Source organism: Physeter macrocephalus, chromosome 2 (assembly GCF_002837175.3).
Source record: "Physeter macrocephalus isolate SW-GA chromosome 2, ASM283717v5, whole genome shotgun sequence".
NCBI classification, from domain to species: domain Eukaryota; kingdom Metazoa; phylum Chordata; class Mammalia; order Artiodactyla; family Physeteridae; genus Physeter; species Physeter macrocephalus.
The window spans coordinates 61,242,894-61,263,286 of NC_041215.1; the positions used below are offsets into that span (position 1 = coordinate 61,242,894).

At 35.7% G+C, this 20,393-nt stretch overlaps 1 protein-coding gene across 1 annotated transcript in view; it reads left to right on the forward strand.

Moving 5' to 3' along the window:
- GALNT13 (polypeptide N-acetylgalactosaminyltransferase 13) overlaps nucleotides 1-20,393 on the forward strand; it is a 558,990-nt gene that overhangs the window by 525,560 nt on the left and 13,037 nt on the right. Inside the window, exon 12 of the mRNA XM_024122312.1 lies at nucleotides 12,942-13,076. Within this exon, the coding sequence (XP_023978080.1) occupies nucleotides 12,942-13,076 (135 nt within the window). The remainder of the gene's footprint in view (nucleotides 1-12,941; nucleotides 13,077-20,393) is intronic.

The window sequence follows — 20,393 nt, forward strand, 5'->3', positions numbered from 1 at the left end:
GCTACTAGCAGTATCAATGTGTTCCCTCAGCCCACCAGTTTATCTCTTCTGAAGCTTCTATTACTTAGAGATGGACTATAAGCTTTCTGCTAACTTCATCATGATAGGTAGGTCTCCACTGAACAATTCAGTCCCAGAAGAACCTTTCTCCTCTGTATTTTTTTCAATCTTCTGAACCTCATTCCTTTCTCTAATTTATCTTCAAATGCTTTCATCCTGTCTTAATGCATAATTCTAGACTTAACACTCTGGTCTTAATTATTACCCTGAGCTGCTTGCTTGTTCAAGTCATCTTCCTGCCAACATTTTAGTATATTTAATATTAAAAAATTTAATGGATTGAATGCATGAATCTACTATATATGAAGAATATTAAGGTCCTTTGAAATGATCCCCTCTTCTCCCTTAGAGTGTGTGTGCCTAAATTTTACTGAGGACATAAATAATTATTTAATATTACCATTTGAAGCACTCTGTAATAGCTAAAATAATATCTCGGCTTACTCTAGTAGAAAAAGCCACTTTATTAGTTTCTAAGTAAGGTAAATAATGTCTATAGTTTCTAAATTAACAGTGTTGGCTACCCCAGTTTTATATTTACCAGAAGCCAAGCAGAGCCCATACTTATGATTATATGCTTTGCTATACCTAAGATTTTCTTCATCTTACTGTATTCCCAATTCTATCCTAGTTAATAAATTCATACAGTATTGGAAGAAAGTAACAAGTAAGGGTATACCTAGGGTTTTTTTCCCTTCCAAATATGAAAACCTGTTTTTTGGGGAAAGAAAAGATAACACATGAAGCCTAGATAACAAAAAACTGGACAAGAAATTTATGTTCAAATATTTGACTAACCAATGCAAGGAAGAGAAACAAAGTTTAGAAAAAGGAAAAAAAGTCTAAGAAATCTGCAAGCCAAATAAAATGTCAGGTATAATATTTTTATAGCACCAAGATTTTTAAGGCTTTCTTTGCTTAAAACTCACCAATTTTTAAAAGCTGTCATCACATACATGATTTTATTGAGAATAACTCAAAATGAGGAGACTAATCAAATGCAAGCTTATACACTTACATGGCTGAAAACAAAATGTTTTAAATATTTCATTTGTTCACAAATAACTATATATCCTATATATTTTGCCTTGTTGTTAGAAATCCTGATATAACAATAGTAACAAGATAGCAACAAAATATCTTCCATATTTTAATGACCCTAATTATACATTCTTTGTATCAAATAAAAAAATTATACCTAAGATATCATGGAATTGTCATTTTTCTGTATAAACTATGAAGAACAAATCTTTCTAATTTTTATTAGGTATTTCTCCTAGTTAACAATCTAGCCTCATCTTTACAAACTATTGTTTTTATTTATATGGAAGTAAGCCAATATTTCTCCTTTGCACGAAACAATTTTTTTCTATATTTTTCTAGGATTAATTGCATCCTACACTAAATTAAAGCATATACCAGCAGTATGAGTTGGTTTAGTTATTAATATCTTTTAAGTTCTTTATGGGTATATTATGAATGCTTCTTCCCAAAAGCCTATGGCAGTGATGGGGGTGGAAATTATATTGAACACTACTCCTATAGTAAACATTTGCAGGTGTTTTAAGTATGTATATATAATTTGAGTCTCACAATAACCCTGAGAGGAAGGTATCATAATTAGGTTATATACTTCATATATCCTACTACACTACACCATGCTTGATCTGAGTCAGCTTTGGTGAAAAGTTAAGATAACATCAGAGGACCTGAGTGTCAAAATCCCTCTGTGACTCTTAGTCTGCTTGGAATGCTAGAACACAATACCATAGACTGGGTGGATTAAACAACAGACATTTATTTTCTCACAGTTCTTGAGGCTGGAAGTCTTAGATGAGGGTGCCAGCATGGTCATGTTCTGGGGAGGGCCCTCTTTCTGGCTTGCATACAGCCACCTTCTTGCTGTTTCTTCACATGACAGAGATCAAGCAAGCTCTGATCTCTTCTTCTGCTTATAAAGGCACTAATGCCATCACATGGCCCCACCCTCATGACCTCATCTGAACCTAATTACTTCCCAAATATACCAACTCCAAATATCATCACACTGGGAATTATAGCTCAACATATGAATTGGGGTAGTGGGGTGACATTCAGTCCATAGCACAGGTGTTATGAAGTCCCTTGTCCTTTCTGGCCCTCAATTTCTAATCTGTAAATTGATATGGTTGAACTAGATGTTCATCAGTTAATATTCTTTATCTCTATTGCTAGATAGGCAAGAGATAAGTCCAGATGATTTGTGAAATCTGCAGTCCAGTGACGGGGACACAAATTTAGAAAGCTTGAATTTAGGGGGAAAAAAATTTAGAAAACAAATGTTTTTAGAACATAGAAAAATGTGAAAATTTTGAGCAACCTGCCAGTCACAAAAAACTAATGACTTAAAGAAAAAAGAACCTATTAATCAGTAATTAATTGAACACCATATATATATATACCCAGTAATATATGGGCACCAAGAGGAAATAAATATACACTTAAAACTCAAACTTCTTTTTGTGTATAAGGAAGTAGGGAAGATGCTGTTTGTTACATGACATAGAGTCCTTTCCATGAGTAACCCTAAGAGAATTTCATGCTGCACTGAGTATTGGAAGAGTTGTTTGCCTCCTCAGAAGCAGGGTTTTCTTTTCTTTTTTACTCCAAATACATGGTTCACCCAGAGACAATAATTTTATAATATTAATTATAAAATTAATAATATTCTATGGACAAGTATTTATACTGGCGTCATACTTGGATTCTTTTTATTATATTACCATTTTTGTAAATGGGCACACAATCCCTACCCTCAATCTCAATGGGAATACAAAACAATGATTCTTGAAACAAAGAATATTTGTACTATTATACAGAAGGCATTCAGAAAAAAGGTCTGATAAGGACAGGAGTGGGTCTAAAATGCTCCACAAAGCTGTCAGGGAGCACAGAGAATGGAGTGTGTGCAAGGACAGCGAGGACACTAGCCTAAATGGAGTGGAAGGCCTAGACTAGGGAGAGTGGAAAACTAAGTTTTATAAGTAGTGGAGCTAAGATTTTAATAGAATGTAAATGTCAAGCAAGGAAATTTTTACTTGAGGGGACAAAAGGAGCAATAATCTTTCAGAGTGCAAAGGTTGCCAAAGGATAGCTTGTAACCTATGTCTAATACAACCTCATGAAAATACTTGCACATGCACTTTTGTTATTAAAAATGGCATGGTGAATGTGGCCAAAATGAAAAGGGCTTTTTATTCTTGTTATTTAGTACCCAAGTATAATTTCACCACAAGCAGGGACAGACTATAGAACTTTTTGTCAGTTCATTTCTTTTATTCTATTATCAAAGGACTTGATCCAATACTGAGCAAGAAGCTACATGTGGTATATACAGAAATGATACCTTGCCATTAAAGGAAAAAAGGCTTCATTGGGTTACCATGGAAACAGCCTACCGTCCATTCCAATTTCTAGTACAGAATCTTAGTCTTCTAATGAAAACCTACCAGATAGATATACTTCTACTCCATCTCTCTAGCTGCTAACTTTCTAAACAGATTTTGCAGTGTTCTTTTTATTTAAAAGAAGTAAAGTGTGCTTATTTGGCTGGGATATGCGGAAATTGTTTGTTTTAAGAGGCACTCCCCACCCCCACCAAGAAAACAGCAGCTAGCAAATTCAGAGGTGCACTGTATGGTCCCTGTAACACCAAAGGATGATCAAAGTGGTCTCCCTAGGTCACGGTGGCCAGTGTTCAATCCACATCTTACACACTGATAAAACCAAGTGCTATTTCTAGGTGGTGGAAATCATTACGTTACAATGTGCTCACTAAAGAGAACTTTTCTTCCTTCAGTGGCCCAAACAAGTGTCCCGTGAGCTAGATTTATTTTTTACTATGAGAATCTTAATGTGTTACATATAAATCTGATATAAAGACATGGCCCCCAGTTTTAGACTGAAGTTTTTAGGACATGTTAATATTGATCTCTGAGATCTCCTATACAGAAGAATTCCAAATAATTTATGTAGACAAGTCCCCCTCCAGAAGATGGAATTTATCTCTCCTTCCACTTGTGTGTGGGCTGTGCTTACTGACTTGCTTTCTAAGAGTAGAATATGGGAGGGTGTGGTGGTGACTTTGCAGTGGAGAAACATGGCAAATGCTGCCTTGGGTGAGTGATCAAGGTTCTATACTGTGAGTCATGTTAATAGCATGCACCCTTGATAAAATGTGAGGAGAATGGCACTTCACTTTTGTGATCTTCTCCCCAAAAATCTATAACCCCAATCTAACCATGAGGTGAACATTAGACAAACCCACATTGAGGTACACTCCACAAAATACCTAACTAGTGCTCAAAACTGTCAGTCATCAAAAAGAGTAAAGTCTGAGCATCTATCAGAGTTGGCTAAGGAGATATGACGACTACATGTAATGTGGTATCATGGATGGGATCCTGGAAAAATGAACATAGGACCATATGGGAAATTTAAGGAAAAACCTATGAAATCTGAATAAAGTTTGGAGTTTAATTTTTTAAATATCCCAGAAGCAAAATGTTAACTGTGTGAAAAGAGCATGGGATTTGGGGCCTGACAGACCACAGATCAAAGACAGGTTCTCCCACTTGCAAACTGAGTGACCTGGAATTTATCTAACCATTTTGAACCTCACATTCTTTATTTGAAAAAAAGAAATTATAATACTAACCCTGAAAAGTTACTGAAGAAATGTATAATTTATGATATATGCTATATCATATTTAATATACTAATATTTAAAATGACTGCTATCTTGCCAAACACATGGCAGGTTATCCCAAAATGTTGGCTTTTTCTCCTTCCAGCCCAACATCCAAAAGGCCAGAATCTCTGTCCCTTTGCCTGCTGGTTTTCTCTGCCAGAGGCTGCTTTGCCCACCTTGTCACACCTGGGGAATTAATCAACTCTACTCCCTGGAAGCATACCTCAAGCAAAAGCTGAGGGCAAGTGGTATAATTATCCCAGGTCCTTCACCCTTCCAGGGAACTGAATCTGAGGCTTGTTCCTTCTGGTTGCCAGTTTACCAACAGGATAAGGCTCCAGTTATCTATAGTGTAACTAATTTGTAATATACCCCTTATTGGCTGCTTTGCCTTCCCTGCACTCTTACTGGTCTTTCTTGGGATCATCTACATAATAAAAACTACTTGCACTTGAATCCTTGTTCAATATCAGCTTCTGGAGGAAGCCAAACTAAATTGATCTTAGTTGGCAGCAATGATGAATGACATGAGTAGGATTTCTTTAAGCTTGAAACCATCTAGAAAAGTTCAGTATTATTTGATTCAGTGCCAAAGTTGTGCTAATAATATGGAGGTGAATTTTTTAAATTATGTCTAATTTAAACTAAAGGGTAGTTTACCTTTACAGATAAGATGCAGTTACAACAGATACACAATAAGAGTTTCTTTGTATTATCTTAAGGACATTATAATTTGCCTTTTGAGACTTAATATATTTAATATAATTTTTCTCTAATTATATGCCACATACCAGTTTTAGGAAGTGTCTAATAATACAATGTATGTGGAAAAGTTTTGAAATAATATAAAATACCAGTAAAAATACATTCAGAAATGATATCACAAAGTCTTTTATCATTAATTTGTGGCTAATAAAACACTAAAATGAATGTATAGTCTATATATATACATATATATATGTCACGTGAATAATATATATTATTACTGCTATGTTTATTTTACATTCACAGGCATAAATGAGTAAGAACCTCAAAGACCAGATATCTTGCTGCTCCATGGTTCCAACTAATGATATAGTCATAAAGAGAAAGTATGCATTAAATTGCCCATGACTGAAGGAGAATATCCCATCCAGGAATTTACTTTACTTCCCTTGCAATTTATATGTGTGAAGGCCAGTTCTTCAGATAAAAAATATTTAAGGAATAATTCAGTGGGGGAGAACATAGGAAAGAATATCATCAAGAGAAAGCTAATTTGTTACGGAAAATCAATACAATGAGGACATCAAGAACAGAGTTCAAGCAGGTTGGAATAGTGGAGGAAACTCTTACAGAAATGTTGGCACTCACTGGATGTCTGCATATCAAAGTTTAATGAATGGCCTATATGGTTTAGATAAAGCCTGAAAACATTTAACATTCTCAAAAGTATCAATGAATAAATAGATGGATGAATCACTGAATGAATAGATAAATGACAGAGACATAGCATGGGAGAAGGTGTTCTACATGGTGAGAATAATTTAGTTTTTGCATGCATCTCCTTTAACCTGATGGTCACTGTATTAGTTTCCTATTGTTGTATAACAAATTACTACCAATTAAGTGGCTTAAAACAACACAAAATTATTAACTCACAGTGCTATAGGTCAGAAATTCAGGCACAATGTGGCTGGGTTCTCTGCTCAGGGTCTCACAGGACTGAAATGAAGATGTTGGCCAGAGCTGTGATCTTACTGGAGGCTCCAAGATTTCTGGTTATTGGCAGATTTCAGTTCCGTGAAGTTGGAGGACTGAGGGCCCATCTTTCTCAGTCTGCAAAGACACAGTCTTATGAAACATAATGTAATCATGAAGTAACTTTCCTGTCATGGTCACAGTCTCACCAACATTCAAGGGCAGGGTGTTAAACAGGGCATGTACACCAGGGGACAAGAATCTTGGAGCCATCTGAGAATTCTACCACAGTCACATAAAAAACAATATCTGCCATTCAAGTATTATCTCTTGAGGTATCTTTTGGAAGGAATTCCTACTAGGCTTATATTTGCAATTTATATTATTCAATATTACAATAGTAGAATATGAGTAAATATTTGGAAAATATTTGAGTATAGATTCCTGAATTGCAGGAATCTATACTCAAGGCAGAGTAAGTTATTAAACATACATAAACTTTAACACCAGTAGTGTTTAAAATGGGAGGATTTAACAATGAAGTAGAAAGAAAATAGAAACAACAGTCACATTTTATTATATTAGTGCATCCTGCTTATTTTATTACCTTATTCTCTTGCTCTGTTTTCCATAAAGTGTACTAAAGAACTCCAAAGAGAAATTGCTTTCATTGAAATTCAGCAAGTAATTACTGGACACATACTCTTCTCCTAGAATTGTCTCCATAGGTATTCAAAATATATCTCTAGCATTATTACTGGGGCAGCGAGGTTTAAAAAATAAAAAGATGAGACAACCTGTAATCAAATGTAGATTATATGCCTGGATTTTGCATAGATAATTACTGATACTGAGATGTCACTTGGGCTAAGTACTGTGTTTAGAGTTTACATGAATTACCTCATTCAACCTCTGAAATAGCCCAGGAAACAGGAGGCATCTTTATCCCTTTTCCCAGATAAGGAAGGTAAGATTTGGTCAAAGTCTCACAGTAATTCTGAAGAGTGTGGAGGAAGGTCTCAAACCCTGGTCGTGTCATTTTCCAAAGCCCATTGTTTTAGAGCTGTTCTGCTCCAAAGATATGCACAGATGATATCATACCTACAATAAAGTGCAGATAAGCTATCAGGGTAAGAGTAGTTACAAATACGCTACATGAAGAAAGTGACAAATGTACTAAGACTTTAAGGAGGTGGTCTTTTCCTGGGCAAAGTGGAATGCATAGTCCTAATGATATGATCAGCACATACCAGGTCAGGGACGGAGAATGAGGTGACTTGCTGAGCACAAACAGGGAACTACCAGAGTGTTACATACAGTTATACTGAAGTGAAAGGGGAAAGAGTTAAGCCTTCATAGGTGATACTGAGGACAGACTGGGAATACTGAACTTGAGATACACACATCCTGTTTTTAACAAGTCTTTTAGAGCATTAAAACTGTAAAAGACCACAGATACCATGTAGGCATGTAAGATAAGAGTACACAGCTAGAAGCTACCTACATCTCCTTACCCTCTTCTATATAAACCACTGGGCTAACAGGCTATTAACAGAATCTGAAATCAATTAAGACAGAAAAATCTTTTGTCTGAGAGCAAAGTCTCTTTGCTTGGCATCTCTACTGATGAATCCAATTCCATCTATGCATTCTCCATGCTAATATCAGGATGGTGTGACATATAGTAAGAGAGAACGTGTTAAAAAATAAATCACTGCTAAATGTTGAATTTTTATTGCTAAACAATTTTCTTTGTTATTTCAATACAAATGTTCCTGGGCTATTTTTACAGAATGAGGGAAAAACTATTATGATATGTTTATTTTCTTATAATTTGTCCTTCTGGATGGTTGTTAACAGATTTCTCAAACTGACTGTATTTCAAATACCTAAAGGGATTCCCAGAGGGCCCAAAGCTACAAAATGGGTATGTAAAGGGCAGTATGGTCAAGTGAAGGAACAGTGACAATGAGCTTGGGGTCCAGAGAGACCTCTTTCGCTAAGAAGCTCTGGCAAATTGGGTGAACCCTGTTAACTTTACTGACCTCAGTTTCTTCATCAAGAAAGTGAAGCAGTTGGCACAGAGTAACATATAGAGTCTCTTCAAACTGTGAACTTTTACAGTAAATATTGTCCTGAGGAACTCAACAGGAAAAGTATTTTATAAATTCAGAACTAAATCTAGGGAAATCACAACCTGTATAATTAACAAAGCTGGATCAAATACACATGTGAGCCTTTTAAATACACACATATTTTTTGGCAAAATATTTCTTTATCTAAGGATAAAAGAAGGAAAGAAACCTTATGTTGAGACAGAGCCAGCAGAGGGCGTTTAGTCCCCAAGCCTCTTGCTGAAGGAGGCGTGGTCCAGGTCCCAGTAACATAGAACAGTGTCCTTGGTTTGCAACTTGGGCTGCTCTACAAGGTTTTGTGAATGGCTGCTATGCTGCTCGCAATTATTCAAAGGGGTAAAGATATAAGAGTATTTTTAAAGAAATAGCTATATATTAGGATTTTAAGCAAGATACAATTTTTAAAAGAATGTATTGACACAGTCTTTCATTGTGCGAAGTAAAGTACTAATTTACTGCAGAATATTTCAGATAATTCTCACACAGTGCTTAAAAAATGTTTAAACATTTCAATTTTAGATATTTGAAGAATCATAAAATGCCTCTGGACACACTTCCCAAAAAGAAAAATCCAGAACAAGCTGTATGCATGTGTGATATAATGAAAAAGTTTACCTTCTCTGAAAAAATATTAAGATTAAAAGGAATTGAGACTGGGCTTGGCTATCATCTTTCATATGTTGGGAGTTATTCCTAAACTCATTTGAGTGCATCAGTTCAGAGACAGAAATCAATCTAACCTCAATAAAGTATTCATAAAAGCAAGTAAATCATCTACTCATAGTAAAGAACCACTTTACAAAGATATGTTTAAATGGAAAAATGATTATGAAAATGATTGCTCTGATGCTTTTGGAAAGTATAACTGGATGTTACAATTTTAGGCCCAGATATTGAGATACAATAGATTTGAAATCTAAAATCCAACTTTTCTATGCAAAATTTGCAGTGACATTTGGAAAACTAATCCCATTACTTTTAAATGCTTCAACCAGCATTAGGAATAAAAGGAAGTGTATTTGTTTCCTCAAACTGCTATAACAAACCATCACAAACTGGATGGCTTAAAACAAAAGAAATTTATTGACTCAATTCTTGAGGCTGGATGTCTGAAATCAAGGTGCCAGAAAGGGCATAGTCTTTCTGAAACCTGTAAGGGAGAATCATTCTTTGCTGCTTCTAACTTCTGGTGTTTGCCAGCAATCGCCATGACTTGTAGATGCATCAGTTAATTTTTTTTCAATTGCAAAGTCCAAAGAAAGATAATTTCATATATAGGGTCAGAGAGTATTCTACAGATATCTTTCTTAAATGTGATGTAAATTACATATCTATTAATTGACCCAAAAATGAATCAAAATTAGAAATTGAGGAACAAAGAATGCTTTGTGGACTTCTCTCTAGAACTTTCAAGAGTTAAAGTTTCCAAACTATCATTAGAGACCTGAGGAGAATTGATGCTCAGGCCATGATTATACTCATTATGCAAAATTAATGGTGAATATGGATGCTTTGGTGTCTCCATTTACATTGCCATCTGTATAAAACTAAAATAAAGCAATTTCAAAGTGGAAAATTATCCTTCACATTGAAATAATCCTATAATGGGCAAAAGAAATTTCTCTAGAAACTACCCTCTCTCACATCAAGGTTTACTACCAGATTCATTTATTTAATTAAATATGCTTGTAATTGTATTAAAAAAAATACCATGTTTGGGAAGGATACAAATACTTATCTTAAATGGGTGTTTCCTTTATTCTTTTGGTTACTCTTTTTCCATGAAAAGTATATACATTGAAAAGTATAAAAAGTATACACATATACATGATACTTCAAAGATAGGAAAATCTTTTCTGAATTCAATACATGAAATCTATAATATATTTTATATTGTTTAAATAAATGAACTTTATACACTTCCCAAGTTTTTATATTGTTAAGTAAAATGTATAACCTTTGTGAAAATTTTCCTTTTAAAATGTTGGCTTAAGAGGGTACTTGGGTTCCATCACTGACTTTGCATCTCCCTCTTACCACTACTTATGATCTTCCTAGTCTTCCTAGAAGCCCTGAGCAGCAGTGCTACAGAGGCAACCATTTCAAGACTAACTTAGTCAGCTTACAGGCTAGGACTCAGAGTTTATAAGTGATTTGTAGAGCTGACTTCCTCATATTTCATCAGGTTGCTTTGGGAAATGAAAAGACCTTGAAATGACCTTCCTCATCATACTCCCTCTCGCTATTGCAAAGAAAAAATAAATACCCACAGAATACTGAAGCATGCTTATCATAACTAACAGAAGAAAACAACTTTTATAATTATGTACTCAATAACCCTCACAAAACGTTAATAATCAACATTATAAACAAATTATTCACACTAGGAACAAAATAATAGAGATTATTATAGCATCAGTTTGAATTAGCTAACAATGAGTCTACTATCTACCCTGACATTTCTTGGATATTTTGAGAAGAATTATAGTCAAGCCCAGCCAAAACCACATGAGAAAGGTAAACATAGAGCCTGCCTTTAAGGAGATCTCTAAAGATAATTCTACAACCTTCAGACACCCACTGACAATATTTAATAAAGTTTATGTGATGTACTTATGTTACAGAAAGGAAACTGATGAAAAACATCATTGTCTCTAGACTTAGGGAATTGGTCATATGGTGGTGGCAACAAGGACTGCCCTTTACGGAGCTCCATAAAGTTTACAAACTTTATTTTATTGAACCTGTTGTGCAAGTTTTATAAGGCAAATATAGTTCAGAAAATACAATGCCACCAAATATTAAGAATTTAATAATTTAGTTAACATCCTCTAACACCATACAGAAAAATAAACTCAAAATGGATTAAAGACCTAAATGTGAAACTGGATACTATAAAACTCCTAGAGGAAACATAGGCAGAACCCATAAATCACAGCAATACCTTTTTGGATCCGTCTCCTAGAGTAATCGAAATAAAAACAAAAATAAACAAATGGGATCTAATTAAACTTAAAAGCTTTTGTACAGCAAAGGAAGTCATAAACAAAAAGACAACCTACAGAATGGGAGAAAATCTTTGCATACGATGCGACCTACAAGAGATCAATCTCTAAAGTATACAAACAGCTCATACAGCTCAATATCAAAAAAACCCAATCAAAAAATAGGCACATCTAAACAGACATTTCTCCAAAGAAGACATACAGATGGCCAAAAGGCACATGAAAAGATGTACAACATCGCCAATTATAAGACAAATGCAAATCAAAACTACAATGAGGTATCACCTCACGCCAGTCAGAATGACCATCACCAAAAACTCTACAAACAATAAATGCTGGAGAGGGTGTGGAGAAAAAGGAACCATCCTACACTGTTGGTGAGAATGTAAATTGCTATAGCCACTATGGAAAACAGTATGAAGTTCCTTAAAAAGCTAAAAATAGAACTTCCATATGATCCGCAATCCCACTCCTAGGCATATATCCAGAGAAAACTGTAACTCAAAAAGATACATGCACCCTAATCTTCACTGCAGCACTATTTAAAATAGCCAAGATATATGGAAGCATCCTAAATGTCCATCGACAGAGGAACAGATAAAGAAGTGTGGTATATAAATACAGTGGAATTTTATTCAGCCATAAAAAAGAATGAAATAATGCCTTTGCAGCAACATGGATGGACCTAGAGATTAACATACTAAGTGAAATAAGTCAAAGAAAGACAAATATCATATGATATTGCTTATATGTGGAATCTAAAAAATGATATAAATGAACTTACTTACAAAACAGTAACAGACTCACAGACATAGAAAACAAACTTGTAGTTACCAAAGGGGAAAGGGGTAGGGATGCGAAGGTATAAATCAGGAGTTTGGGATTAACATATACACATACTATGTATAAAATAGATAATCAACACAGACCTACTGTATAGCCCAGGGAATACTACTCAATATTTTGGAATAACCTATAAGGGGAAAGAATCTGAAAAAGAATACATATATATCACTTTGCTCTACACCTGAAACTAAACAGTGTAAATCAACTATTACTTCAATTTAAAAAAGGAAAGAAAAGTTAGAATTACAAAAATAATAATTTAGTTTGTTAAACTGAGTCTTCACAAAAAGCACATGGCACTGTATATATTTTGTAGTTGAAGAAAAGGATGCAGAGAGATGAACTAGCTTTCTCAAGATCACACAGCAGAGATCATTTGAAAACACAAGTTTATCTGATATGAAAGCTTCCACAGATAAATCTGCTATACTGCAACTTTTTTTTTAAAGAAGATATTATTTTATTGGCTGACTCTTATATTTTCAGGTATTTTCTTATACTGCTGACAAAGAAATCAGAACCGATGACTTGTGCTTGGATGTGTCTAGACTCAATGGACCTGTAATCATGTTAAAATGCCACCACATGAGAGGAAATCAGTTATGGGAGTATGATGCTGAGGTATAGTATTTTCTTAATTTATTTCTTATTTAATGCTTAGACTCAGTTATGTATTTCAAATAAATTTAAATCCTAAGCTATGTTTTCTCTGCATTGAAAGAATTGTATTTTCAAGCATGCATGCTCATAGCTGAAAACATTAGGATGGTATATCATATAAATAGGTTTTTGCCAAACTAGGCCATTAGTATAAAATATACATAAGGAAAATAAAGTCATTTTTATGTGCTTAAACTTTGTTATCGCCATGTACATGCTCAACATAAATTAGGTAATGGGCAGGCCATGCCTATCTGAGAGGTGTGTGTGTCCTGTATGAAAATGTGCATACAGGACAATATCACTAATATTCTCATATTTTCAAATTTTAAATTTTACATGGTTGTAATCTGTGATATTTATGCTTCTCAACTTAAAGGAAAAAAGAAAATAGCCACAAGAATTAGCATGAATTAGTGTTCTTTACATTAGTAAATACTTTGCAGAATTCAATGAATTAATTAGATACATAATAAGCTAAGGAGTATCTTCACAATATAGCACATTTTTCTGATAGAAGAGAGGGATAGAAAACAATGAAATTACTGTTGGGAATTTATAGCCAGGCAGTGTGTAAAAACCAGATCAACCATCAGATGGAGCTAATAAAAAAAGAATTATTTTCCTCTGCATAAGGAAGGTGCATTGAAACAGCTGCATTTCTTTCAGTTCTCTTTGCTTAACAAAATGAATTGGTCATCTTTGCTACATTTTCCACATCATTAAATGGTTGGTGACTTATTCTTACAAGATAAATAATACAATAGAGATAAAAGAATTTCACAGATGCAGTGTTCTATGCAAGCCTATAATACTCTGCAAGAGTAACATTTTAAAAACTAACCTTCAGAGTTGTTGGTATTACTGACAGTTTAACAAAATCTTTTTAAACACTTTTTGAATGTCAATTTAATTCGCAAGATATAGTTTCTTAAGTGGAATATCAAGAAAACACTGAATTCTAATGTGATCTCAAACTAGTTATGTAGGGTTAAAATTGGGACCTAAAATTTATACAAAATTACCAAGCTCCTTAGACAACAAATATTTTTCTTCTGGGACATTACTAAAGACAAACACCCTGAATCCTTCCTATATTGTACCAGTGTGTTCTATTCAGACTCTTGCCTTCCTAATATGTTGTTCATCTTCTCTAACCACCAAGTTTTCTCTTCAACTGTTATCATCCATCACCATCCTTTATGCTAAGACTGGGGGGGATGGATGCTGTTTCCTCCAATAATATGTGTGGGTAATCCTGCACCCTGAGCTCCCTACCTCTTCAATGAGGAAAAGTACAGATAAACAAATAAAGGAGAAACAATGCAAGTTTTAAAATAAAAACTTTGTTGTTGTTGCTGTTGTTGCTCTTTAGTTTTCACTAGGAAACAAGGACTTCACTGGGCTTGTGCTAAAAAACAAAGAAATCTAGCATATATTAAACGGAAAGGGAAATGAGTATACATATTTTTTATAAGATGAAGCAGAATTTCAGAATACCACATCTAATCTTTAAACTCTTCTATAATTTTTGAGTGACAATGGCTTCTATAGTCATAATTCAAATTCCTTCATATCTGAAATAACTATTTTTGGTAATTCTGTATATTTGTTTATATTTTTATCAGCCAGTAGCAAGATTACTGAATATTAGGGGATTTTGAAAGAAAAGTGAAAAAAATAGCTAGCTTTAGCTAAGATATAGTTTTTTGTAAATTTACTATTTTGGATAACTAGTAGTTATTCTGTTGCAGTATTTTAGAGCACTGTTATGTTCTGTGTCATGTAAACTATTTCTAAAACACACACGATAAAGCTTATGTCATAAATGTTGAGATGTTTATTTTCAAATAAATAATCCAATAATCTTAATAATTATATAAGTTTAATTTACTCTCCTATATGTTTAGGTTTTCAGAATTAAATTGTGATGTTAACTTGTCTAAATCAAAAATTTTAAATCATAATGTAGATTTTTTTGCCAAATTAAAAAATGTAGAAATCATAATGTAGAGAAGACACACAAGAATAGATTATAGAAATAATGCACTGCCTTTCTGGAAATTTCAACTTTGAAAGAAAACACTGATTTTATTTGTGAAGAAGTCAGAGGAAAGACATGATTTTTTTAATGAAATTGAAATACAATATTTATTTTTTATAATTACCTTTTCTTTAAGTTTTAGGTTTATGATCACTTTAAGTCTACAAAATAGTCTCAACAACTGCTACCCAAAGTGTAATTCTAGGATTAGTGCCATCACCTGGAAACTTGTTGGAAATCAGGAATCTGAGAGACCACCCTAGACACACTAAGTCAGAGTCTGTATTTTAGCAAAATCCCCAGGTCATTTACGTACATGTTAAGAGGTTAGGAAGGACAAGTCTAGACAGTGGCCAAACATCTGCTTATCTTTCTTAGTCTTTTTATATGTACTGAAAAATTCTGCAAAGTTAGGAAAAAGCATAAATATGTTTTAGAAAATGACAAGGCTTCCAGGAGAGAGGGAGGAGGGAAATGGAGCATAAGGGTGAGAGGTGCTGAGGTGAGAAAGGGGAGTAATTGCCAAGCAGCTCTAGTTTCATATTACAACCAGTGCAAAGTAGAAATAGCACTTGCTATTTTTTTAATTCTTTATCTATGGCTATCAAGGGCAAATTAATTCTTTGAGAAACCTCTGAGGTGGCACACTTTCAAAGCAGAATAAGGAGTTCACAAAATTACAGAGCTGAAATTTACCTTTCAATTCTCTCCTTTTAGCCTTTATTAGGAGGAAGCTAAAGTACAAAGATTACACCACCCATGGCTGAGGCAGGATTTAGGTCCTAATAAAGTAATCAAAGAAAGCTAATTATCAATACAATTGTGAATCTCACAGTGTGAACAACTGAAACTTTCTATCACCTTATCTCACGTAGTCCTTTCAATCTTAAATAAGCAAGTCATAAATGGGAGAATTGTTCAAATATCCAGAGAAAAATTGAAACAGTATTGGTACAGAAAGGGGGACCCCTTCCAGGGCCGGAGAGTGGGCTCTCGTCTAACACTTGGAAATGAATTGTCTGAGGAGACACACATGCTGACAAAGCAAGAGACTTTACTGAGAAGGGGCACCTGGGTGGAGAGCAGGAGGGTAAGGGAACCCAAGAGGACTGCTCTGCCATGTGGCTTTGCAGCCTCGGGTTTTATGGTGATAGGATTAGTTTCTGGGTTGTCTCTGGCCAATCATTCTGACTCAGAGTCCTTCCTTGTGGCAAGTGCATTGCTCAGCCAAGATGGATTACAGCAAGAAGGATTCTGGGAGGACATATGGACTGGTGTCTCCTGTCTCCTTTTGACCTTTCCCAAATTCTTCCGGTTGGTGGTAGCTTGTTAGTTCTATGTTCCTTACCAGGACCTCCTATTGTTAAGATAACTCATGCAAGTGGTTACTACTGGGCCTGGCCAGGGTGGGTGGTTTCAGTCAGTGGTTCCCCTAACAACTCCCCCCAAGAGACTTCATACTCAAGATACTTCTTGGGAATTGGGGTAGAGGTCTCTTTCTTCTGTAACTACTTCCTGCTGAGAATGGGCATAGTCCTGCCTAGTAGAGTAGAAGTCTCTCTCCACCTGATCTAAATCAAGGTATTCTGTGCCCAAAACCAGCATTCACCCTCGTGGTAACAATTTAGCCTGAAACTCTTGGAGCCTGTTAGAGATGAAACAGACAGGGGCCAAACAGGAGGTCTAACAGGATGGTCATTTCCCAGAAAAGGAAGGCAAAATCTGGGGTGAGAGCTGCAGTGTGTGTGACTTCCTTCTGATTGGTTGATGGTGAGGTAACAGGGTGGTGGCTGCAGGAACCTTGTGCTCAGCCTGAAATTACTATCCTCTACCTGGGTGGGGGCCTTAGTTCCTGCAGAAGAACTCAAAGATGTTGTTATGCATATTCCTTAGGAGGAACCAGGACCCTGCCCCAAGGCTGTACCACCCTTTGACTGCTCCTCCCCTGTTTTTGCATCCCCTCCCTTCCCTGATTAACAACTGTTTGAATCTGTCCTTTGGAGTTCAGGGAAGGTCTGGGAGGCTGAATGAAGTCTATATCCTATAAACAAGAAACAGGGGACACAGAAAGGATTTGTATTCCAGAGCCCCACAGAATCCTATCAGTTTTAATTCAGGAAACTGGGTGATGACAGCTCTGGCCACTTCCTGCTAAAATGGGGCATAGTCCTGCCTCAATTTGGAAAACAGACACTGAATTGGAAATATTTCTGAGTTCCAAGTCCTGGATCTGAGTCTTGTATGATTAAAATCTCAGTTCCTTGATCTGCCATTTTAGTGTAACAGACCAAATTAGAAGTAGTTGGAAGAGTGACAACTGGAATTTTAATAGGCAAAATAAATCTCTTTTTTTTTCAGGAGAATAAGCCTGAAACCCAGTCTGGACCAGGCACTTTGGAGAGACTTGTAGCCACGTAGCCAGCTGTCTAGTTTTATCTAAGTAGGTTTTAACTTTTAATGTGGTGTTAACACATAGATAACAGGTGCTACTGGTCACCATACATGTCTCTTGTTTTTTGTTAATGTATGATCTAAAGCAGTTCCATTGTCTAAAATGTAATAGTTACAAGAGGAAACCTTTAAAAAGTAAGGTTGCAGTTACCAGCTGCCAGCAGACATTGTTTTGAGAATGGCTTGTAGCATCCAATTCTGACACAGCTCAGAAAACTCAAGTTCTTAGCAATACAAGGACTTGTCTGAAATCACACCCATAGTGTCACCTAGTTATTTCATTGGATATCTGAACCACAGCTACTCCATTTTGACTTTTAATTGTAATACTATCCTTAATAAAGCAGATGTCACCGTTAATGTTAGTATTTCTCTAGATATGGGGAGATACAAGAATTTGGGCTCATAAAATCTCCTGAAAGTATTTAACTATCTAAAGACCTGTTCTGCCAGTTTTTCTCAGAGCACAGAGTGCCTCATTCCTGATCTCCACCCTGAATTCCTTTCAGGGGGTGTTGAAGGTCAGTGGCCACAGTGGCCATTGACTTAATCCTTGCAGAAGCAGATGGCAAGTGCCAGTTTCCAGTCAGCAGGGCCCCTTCATGGTCATAAATTTGGTTAACTCGACCATGGTTTGGGGGGGCATTTCACGACCATTTCGTCCCACGGTGCTGGGAATGCTCATTCCCAGGTCTGGCAAAGATTTCGCTGATAGGCCACTCAGTGTGCTATTACTGGACTAGGTCTTATTAACAGTGCCAAAAATCTCTGGACCACCTGTCTTACTAGCCTCTTACAGTCCAGAAAAATATTCCCTCTTGTTGCTTCGTCCCATATCTAGAGTTGTGCTATTACAATCATTGATCTCATATGGAACTACGTATCATCATTTTATCAGAGGCTCAGTCACACATTTTGTAATACAAGAAACAACAACGTTGTAAAACAGGCAATATAAAAAACAATATAGCTAGCAGATTAGTGGTCATAAGTAGGAATATAAGACAAGAACTTCCATTAGGTGAAGCCCAGTATATCACAGGTCATCTGACTTAGTCTGTTCTGTACCAATCCCTATCGTTAAGGGAAATTATATATTGGCATTGTCCATAAGGCACCCAGTGCAGTTTCCTAGTGTTACTAGACTGATTATCCTTAGTATGATTTATTTGTTCCCAACAGAGAGGAGCTTTTTACCTTAAATTACCATATCCTGGTGTTATCTACGTAAATCCGTCCAGTAATTGTGGGAGATTTCATTCCTTGGCTGAAACTTTGCTTGTTGCTCTGACTGAGCTTGAGTAATAGAAGAAAACTCGTATTTATGGCCAGGGTCAGACCAGGCATTATTAACTGACCAGGTAAAGGGATTCCATCTAGTAATATCAATAGTAACCTGAACATGACTATAATTTTTTTTTTAAAGTAAATTTCCTCACAGCTAACCAATTAGAGCCCTGGAGTGGAGAAATCCACCAAGGTAACCCAGAAGTACTAGACACAGGTAAATGGCCACAAGCCCATCAACTGGAATGATTTTTAAAACTAGCATAAGATCATGCCTATGATAGAAAGGCATTTGATTCATATGCAAAGGTCCAAGAATCAAGAAAACATTATAAATGATCATACGAGTCAGGTCCAGGATCTTGGGCTAGCTGTCTATTTCTGATATCGTCTTTTTCTCATCCTAGGAGGCATGTAGTTTCTCCTCTGTTTGAGCATTGTTCTAAGGTGAGTTTGAGGTCAGCAGTCCTCTCTATAGACCAGTGCAGTGCAGGGACCCTTTGTAAGTGGAAATTAATCCAAGAGTCAATTCCCTTCAGTTTCACGGTGCATAAGCTAGTTAAGGGTACCTGATAAGGGCCCTTCCGTCCAGGTTGGAGATAGTCCTTTCCAGCATGCATAATCCCCTGGTTGCTAGTTATGGGGCATCTGATCTTCATCCAAAAATAGATTACTGAGATAAGCTTCAGAAACAAACTTAGAGTGTCCTTCAATTAAACTTTACATTAATATAACATAACAGCAAGGAACTATCTGGGAGGTGAGTCTTAGTAAATACAGACCGCCATTAACAAAACTGGAATTTAATATTCACTGAAACAATCTTTTTCTCTCTAAAATTACCCTCATTTTTTACCAAATATAACCAAATGAAGACTAGTCTGTTTGCAAAATAAGTCTGGTCTCAATAAACTTGGCCTGATGATTTATATAACTATAATTGATCATATGGGTTTTTTGCTTGCTGAAACTTTTATAAGGAGTCTCAGACTGAACTTTTAAAAGTCCCCTCAGGGCTAGGAAAGTCACACCAAGGGCTTATCACAGATTTTGCCTAACAGATCTAGGTGAATGCCTTCCTTTTCAAGGTCCCCAAAATACCTTGAGATTTCTGTACCTGTTATTGAGGTAGCCTTCCTAATTTATCTGATAAAGCTGCTGGGAACCTAAGGGTTTTCACTCTTGAAGGAGCAGATAGAGAGAAAAGATAAATGTTTCAATTCTGCTTACAAAGGTATAATTTACCAAATTACTGTAAGTCACAATTAGTGTAAGGGGAAGGTTTTCCTTACACCTGGAAAACACAGATTTAAACCAGTAATTTTTCATATAGAAACCATAAAAATTACAACCATATTCACCAGTTCACTCAGTCCTGTGTAACTAATCCTTTTTGTTAACAGCTTTACGAAGCCATCAGGTTTCCCATTAGAATTCTTTAATTTCTTACCCAGTTCAGCATTATGGTCTGAAAGTCAGAAACTTGTATTTATCCA